The following is a 7,467-nucleotide window of genomic DNA, read 5'->3' as shown; positions in this document are numbered from 1 at the left end:
TTTTTTTTTTTTTTTATATTAGTTTTGTATAAGTTTAAAATTCTTCTAAAAATTGTAAAAAAAAAAAACAATAATAAAAAAAATAATAATATAAATTAAAAACAATTGATTTTTACTTTTAAATTTTAATCACAAATTTTATTTGAATATATATTTATTCTTAAATACCAAAAAGTTGTTATTCATTTCAATTTTATTTTATTTTAAACTATTCAATATATATTTGGCAGTAATAATTTGTTTTTTTTGAAATATTTAAATACAACTTATGTTTAAACCTATTATTTTATTTAAAAAAATAAAAATGATTGATTGGAAATTTTTATGTAAATAAAGTTTTTAAAAAATATTTATAAAAAAATATTGTTTTTTTTTTTTTTTTTTTCTGAAAATTGGTACAAATATTAATTAAATACTTGAGCACTGTCATAATTATTTACGTTCATTTAAAGTCTTACAATAATCTTTAAAACATGTTGAATATTCGAGTAGTACAAAAGTTATAGCACTTTCCACCAAATAATGAGGAACCCATCCATTGAGATTTGTGTTTAATAGAAAATCGAAATAACATTTATTTAAATGACCAGGAACAGGTCTCAAGGCCCAACAGCAAGGTCCGTTTTCACCACTGTAATATTAAATAAATATTTACATCAGTCATAAAATTAAAATGATAAAGAATTTTATAATAATACCGTATGTAAGATTTAGTGGAGGTAAAGCTAGGATATGAAACTGAAATGCCTGAGAGAAGGAAACAATTTTCTTTAACGCCCCAATGGCGAAGAGTGATAAAATCTCTGGAAGACACCACACCGTTTCCACCTGGAGCAGTTACCTAAATAGAAAATAAATTCAAAATTAATGTTTTGGGTTTTTTTTTTAAATTCAAAAATTTATGAATATATTTATTAATTCTTACTTGGTATATAATATCAGTATGATCGTCAATGACTAGAATTTTTCTACATTCTAATATATTTCGATTCCAATTTTTATAATTATTAATATTTTTAAATAATTCTAAAAGTAACGTTTCAGCGTTCATATTAACTTTAGTCTAAAAACCAAAAAAAAAAACTACGATTAGTCCTGTTCAATAATCAGGTTGTAATTATTAAAAAAATTGTATTTGAAATGAAATAATTTTACTAAATAAAAGTTCAAATACATCAGATTAAAAAAAAAAAAAAAAAAAAAAAAACATTTACTTTAAGTAAAAAAAAATTTCCCCATTGTTTAACATTTTTTAAATAAATGGAATCCCCTTCGGTATTTTCCTTGTGTAATTTCCATCCTGGATCATTTAAAATAGTCCAAACAGTATCTAAAGTATTTTTTCCTTTTTGTAAAAATTCACAATTCTATTCAAAAAAAAATAAAACAAAGTTTTTTAATAAAAAACAAAATTAATAATTTAAAATAACCGGTATAAATGGTTTTTACCGGTAGTTTTGATGGAATTCTCGGTACATTTGATTCATCATCAGATTCTTCAGGACTCTCCAATGGAGAATAATAATTTTTAAAAGAAGCACCTTCCTCAAAGTCTGCAAATCTTGCACGAAAGGATTTTAATAATGGATTTCTAAAATCTCTATCAGTCATTAAATTATTTAAAGATTCTGATAGTCTACCCGTTGCTGAAATAAATACAAAAAAATTAACAGATTAAAATGGAATAATGATAAAAATAATAATAATAAAACAGAAATTTGTATTTTGCATTTATAACATGATTGATAAATTTGTTTTTTTTTTTTTATTTCCTGTAAAATATTATTATTGATAAAAAGAATGAAAAATAAATTATAAATTATAAATAAAATATTTTAAAATGTGCAATACGAGTAAGGAAAAAGTATTCGAGAAAAAAAAAAAAAATTAAATATTAACATTTGAAGTAATACTTTGTTTAAAGATCCCTCAGGACTTAAACATGGGTACACAATAATCTTCAATAAAGAAAAATAAACAGAAAAATAAAAGGCTTTTCTATCAATGTTTCATCGTTGTTTGATTTGTTCACATTGATTTATTAACATAATAAAAATTTTCAAAGCGAGTTTCAAATCGGTGTAAATATGAGTTTCACCTGAAAATTAGGAAAGCACAACATTTTTAAGTATAAAAAACTATAAGTTTAATTAGTTTTACAAATGATATCTTTAAAAGTAACAAATAAAATAAAATCTAAGAAAATATTTAATAATATAAATAATGTATAATATTGCACTATTTTTATTAATTAATTCTCACTTTACATTTATTTGTAAATCGTAAAAACTTTAATTTTTAGAATTTATTAATAAATTTAATTGGTAGGAAAATACAAGGTAACACATATAAATGAAATAACTTACTTTGAACATAATGCAAGGCAAAAAGTTCTTGGGGTATAACACGACAGTCGAAAAACCAAGCTTCCAACCAGGCAACAATAAAAGACATTAAAATAATAATAACTGCAAATGTGGGTTGACCCTCCGATGACCACTTAAAAACAAATATATATATGCAATCATTAATTTACTAAATGTAAAAATTAATAAATGAGAAACATAAAATCTTTAAAGTACTTACAGAGTAATAAATAACTTTAAAAACTAAAAAAAGTAGAGTAGCAAAAGTTGTTAGGCCGATAAAAAATTTTGTATTTAATTGTAAAATGCCATTAAAAAGTAAAAGAATTATGAATCTAATAATTGCAGCACCCTGAAAAAAAAAATTTTAAATCAACAAGTTTAATTTCAAATGATAAATATTTAATTAATTCAATCTAAATTCTTTAAAACATTATTTAAAATTTTAACTAAAAGTATACTTTAACCAATAGGAAAAAGATAGTTTTACTTTCATTTAATATTTATAATTAATTATAATAAATTAAAATATATATTAATAACTATTTTTTGGAGAAAAAATAATTTGTTAAATAAAAATACTTACGACTAAATCAAATAAAGAAGTACTTATATTGTAATTTAAAATTTGCATTTTTATAACTTTGATTATATTGTTACTGTCTATTATCTAAAATAAATACAGAGATATTAATTTGTATATTTAAAATTTTAAAAAGTTGAAAAAATATGTAGAAATATAAAAAAATAATTTTTTGTGAATCAAGTTATGAAAACTGTTAGCACGAAAGAAGAAAAAAAATTAAATAAAATTAAACAATTTTTTTCTTACCGTAATACATATTAACCAAATTAAACTTATTAATAGAAGATCGAATAAAACAAAACAACAGAAGAATCTTCTAATAGAAGACATTTTTCCTCTTTGTTTAATACCTGAAGCAACATCTTCTAAATGTGTACCTTCTAAAGAACTTATAATACTGTGTGTGCTATTGATACCTTCTTGATTATCAAGAGTACTAATGTTACTCGCTAAACTATTGTCAATTGATGGGTACATACTAGAAGATCCAATAACAACTTCAGCACCATTACGTGTATCAAACTCATTCATTTTTGTATAATGAAAACTTGGCTTTATTGTTTATTATATTTCAAATTTGATTTTATTTAAAAAAACATGATGAAAATTTTTTTTAACTGAAATCATTGAATAAGTGATTGCCAAATATTAAATTATTAAATTTATTACTAACTAGGTTTTTCTATAAAATGAAATTGGCATCTGGTTTAAACTTTAAATTATTTATTCGAAATTGTTAGGCAAAAACAAGCCTAAATTTCAGGTACGAAACATTTATGTATATTTTTTTATTAAAAATATACTCGTTAATTTTCACCGACAATTTATTTTTAAAAAAAAAAAATTTGTTATTTTATTTTATTTTATTTTAATAATAATAAAAAAAATATAAAACTATAAAGTCAAAATACTTTTGTTTTGACATTATATATACAAACAAAACAGAATAATGGTCACATATTCATTTCATTTCCTGACGTGGCACTAGAAATAATAAAATAAATTGCCAAATTTCTTCGAAATTTAAATGTTTCTGAAAGTTAAAAAAAAAAAAAAACATAAGAGAAAAATATTTATAATATAGTATAACATTATATTAAATTACCTAAAACAAGCTAAAATAAAAAGAAATAATTATTACATAATTGCGACAATTTTCTTTTTTTTTTTTTTTTTACATAAAATACAAAATAAAAATTAATCATTTTAATTGTAATAATTTCCTAGCATTTATTTCGTAGAGGATCACTAGCACTAGGAATAACGGTAAATCTTGATCTCGGATTTCTTCTTGGGAAAAATGACGACCTACGACCGTCACTTAAAGCAATATCCAAATCTCCATTTGATTCAACAATTGGAGAAAGTCCCGAGCTTTCCTCCGGTTTCCTTACTGGTCGAAGTTGGGCTAAAAATAAATTTTTTTTTTTTTTTTTAAATAAAAGTTTTCTTCTATTATAAATATTTCTTTTTAATTATGAGTTCACTCACCAACTTTAAATGCCGTTCCTAGAGATAAACGCGGATGTTCAGGTCCTCCTAGTGAAGCATATAATTTTTCTAAGTCTCTTAAAGAAGACCTTCGTGAATTTTCCAAAGTACTCGGACTTGGAGACCAAGTTGCTTGACTCAAACGTCTTGGACCAATCGATATTCTTCGAGCTGTATCTGGAGAAAAATGATATAAACTACTGAGTCTTCGTCTGAATTCATTCATTTCTTCATTTGGAGAAGTTGTTGTCTCGTCTTCTCCAGAATAAACGGCAGCAAGTTCTTGTGCTAATCTAAAAACAAAAAATTATGATTTAAAAACCTTTTTTAACAAAAAATAATCGAGGATAAATTTAATTTGTAACTAACTGTTTTTCAAATTGTTTACTGTCCTCCTCTGCCGAAAGACCTATTATAATCTCTTGCCACTTTAATGTCGTGATACCAAAATTGTTGAGCTTCATCAGTGACAGTTTTCGGAGCTACTTCTTTGATCTGATGATGAAGAGAATAATAAAATAAAAATTTTTTGAATAATTAATAATTAATTGTGAAATTAATTAAAATACCTTTAAAACAACTATTCCCGCTAAAAAAATGCAAAAAATGTTAACGAGCGTCAAACTGAGACTGACACAACCCAACAATGCATATTTTGACGGAAGATGATTTGAATAAATTTTATTTGCTAAAATTTTCATTTGTTCTTCTGTTCTGACACCACCTTTTATTATTTCTAACGTTGCCAACGCCCATAAAAGACCCTATAAAAATTATGATTTATATAAATATAATTTAACGCGAATAAATAACCGACCAAAGTCTCCGAATAACTTACTGCGTTTACAGCTGGAGGTAAAAGAGACGCAGATATGGCCACGCCAATTAAGGATCCTGAATTATCGCCCAAAAGTCCTAAAGCGATACCCGCTCCCGAAGGAAGAGCTATAAAAATACCGATCCAAAGGGAGCGAAGCAAACCTCTGAAAATTAAAAAAAAAAAAAAAAAAAAGTAAAGTTCGTTATTACTTGCAAGAGTGGGATATAGTTAAAGGCAACTTTACCTCGACATCATTTCTTGTGTGGGCCATTGATCTCCAACGTAATAACCGTCAACGCTACCAATAATTAACCCGATAATATAACCCACAAGAATAGTTAAAGAGAGTCCAAATAGTTCGTTTCTCACACCCATTAACTGAAGTTTCCGGTCATTTATTACGGTTCCAAATGTTCCAGCTAATATCGGGCCCATAAGAGGAGAAATTAACATACTCGCGACAATTGCTACGGTACTATCTTCGACCAATCCTATTGCAGCTATGGTTCTGAAACGATTATCAAGAATTAATCGCCATTCGACGTCAAAGAAAAATTCCGTTTAATGAGATTTAAAAAAAAAAAATTTTACCCGGCCAAAATTATCATCGAAACAAAATCAAAAGTAAGTTTTGCACTTCCTTTAACACTTTCTACAACTTGTGCCACTGCTAAACGAGATCTCACAACGGACAAAACAAATTCGTTCCATCCAGATTTTCTAGAATCTTTTCTAAAATTCCAAAAAAATTATTAATACTTGAAATAAATTTAAAAAAAAAATAAATTTACTCACTTTGCAGTTTCTTCATCGTCTGAACTTCGAAAATCATCCGACATGTAATACAAAGCACACGGAATTATTCTGCGAATTAAAAAAAAAAAATTTATTTTTTTAGAAATTGATCCATCAGTTCGTCAGCAGTTTGTCTTCTGCTATAAGACAAATTAAGAAAAAAAAAACCGACCCAAGTGTCGATCTGAATCTATTTCCTATACCCCATTTTGTAAATATATGAAGAGCTTCTTCGCAAGGTTGACCTTCTGCCACGGAAAAAATAACGTGAATATATTTTTCATTTTTTGCCGAAACCCAAGAATAATTTTCTATTTTCAAAGATTTCAATAATCGAATTACTATCTGAAACAAACACAACAAACGATAACAATCCACGCCATTTTTTTTTTGACAAAAGGTCAATTTCTTCTTCTTCTTCTTGTATAAAGCAAAGTCATCATCACCTTTCCAGCAGCATTTTATATAAAAATCGATTTTAATAAAAAAAAAAATTTCTTTCATGTTCTAATTATTTTGACATTGAAAGGTTGTACAAAAAAAGAAAAATCGTTGAAAAATTATAAAAATAAATTTTATTTAATAATAGTGATGTTGATGATGATTAATTTGGTATATTTCTCCAGGTGAAAATTTTTATTCGAATTAAAAAAAGTTGGCTCACTCCAAATATGATGACGTTGGGAAATTTTAAGAAAATTATTTCAGGTGTTTTATATTATAACGGTAATATTTAAAAAAAAAAAAAAAAAAAGTTGATTGGTTTTCTTAGAAATCAATAAATATAAATTATTGCTTAACTGGAAAAGCAATGGAACTGACTGGAAATGGAAGGGAGGTGGAAGATGGGAGGGAGGGAAAAGACAAGACTCAAATAAATATTATTAAAGAATTCTTGTAGTGTGTATCGATTTAGTGTGTACCTGAAGGCGACTACGGTTGTTTTTTTGGGGGTTTTCGTATTGGGGGGGGTTTCATTCAGGTATAACATTTTGTGTGTGTGTGTGTGGACAACTCACTTCTTCCATGCTAGTATCCGGTAATATTTCAAGTCTCGACACTTTTCTCTTATCCTTTCCTCCACTTTCATCATTTTTAGATTGTGACGATTCTTTCGATTGATCCAAACAACCTTTTTTGGGTGTTATGCATATTTTACTTTTTTCCGTTATTATCGAACATTGTTCCTGTGACAGAGACATTGTTTCATCAGAATCCGACGAATCGACGCTGTCGGCAAGCAAACTAACTTGTTCGGCATCATGGCTCGTATCGAAATCGTTTTTTTGTGCTATCGTAACATTTCTTTTATTTTTAGATTTTTTTTCACCGTTCAATGATGGATTTAATTCACGTTCGTATTCTTTCGTTGGAATACAAGCCACAAATAACACACCGGCCATGTTGTT

General features: G+C 26.2%; 2 protein-coding genes across 2 annotated transcripts; both read right to left on the bottom strand.

The window, feature by feature from the left end:
- Positions 1-432: 432 nt before the first annotated feature.
- On the bottom strand, positions 433-3,483 carry Phum_PHUM302380 (steroidogenic acute regulatory protein, putative; the record flags this gene model as incomplete). Its single annotated transcript, XM_002427167.1, has 9 exons — positions 433-631; positions 699-841; positions 926-1,063; positions 1,215-1,367; positions 1,450-1,646; positions 2,367-2,499; positions 2,587-2,718; positions 2,953-3,036; positions 3,199-3,483. The coding sequence occupies 9 exons, from the start codon at positions 3,481-3,483 to the stop codon at positions 433-435; spliced, it is 1,464 nt and encodes a 487-aa protein (XP_002427212.1).
- A 692-nt stretch (positions 3,484-4,175) lies between these two features.
- On the bottom strand, positions 4,176-7,461 carry Phum_PHUM302370 (uncharacterized protein; the record flags this gene model as incomplete). The annotated part of the gene is made up of 10 exons (XM_002427166.1): positions 4,176-4,345; positions 4,444-4,736; positions 4,832-4,938; positions 5,013-5,207; positions 5,282-5,426; positions 5,508-5,771; positions 5,855-5,995; positions 6,059-6,127; positions 6,231-6,403; positions 7,078-7,461. 10 exons carry the CDS (start codon positions 7,459-7,461, stop codon positions 4,176-4,178), a joined length of 1,941 nt encoding a protein of 646 aa, XP_002427211.1.
- Between the last annotated feature and the right edge of the window lie 6 nt (positions 7,462-7,467).

The sequence above is a fragment of the Pediculus humanus genome, genomic scaffold (genome assembly GCF_000006295.1).
Source record: "Pediculus humanus corporis 1103172107688 genomic scaffold, whole genome shotgun sequence".
Classification (NCBI taxonomy): domain Eukaryota; kingdom Metazoa; phylum Arthropoda; class Insecta; order Psocodea; family Pediculidae; genus Pediculus; species Pediculus humanus.
The sequence above is the reverse complement of the archived record's forward strand: the minus strand, read 5'-3'. Positions and strand labels throughout refer to the sequence as shown.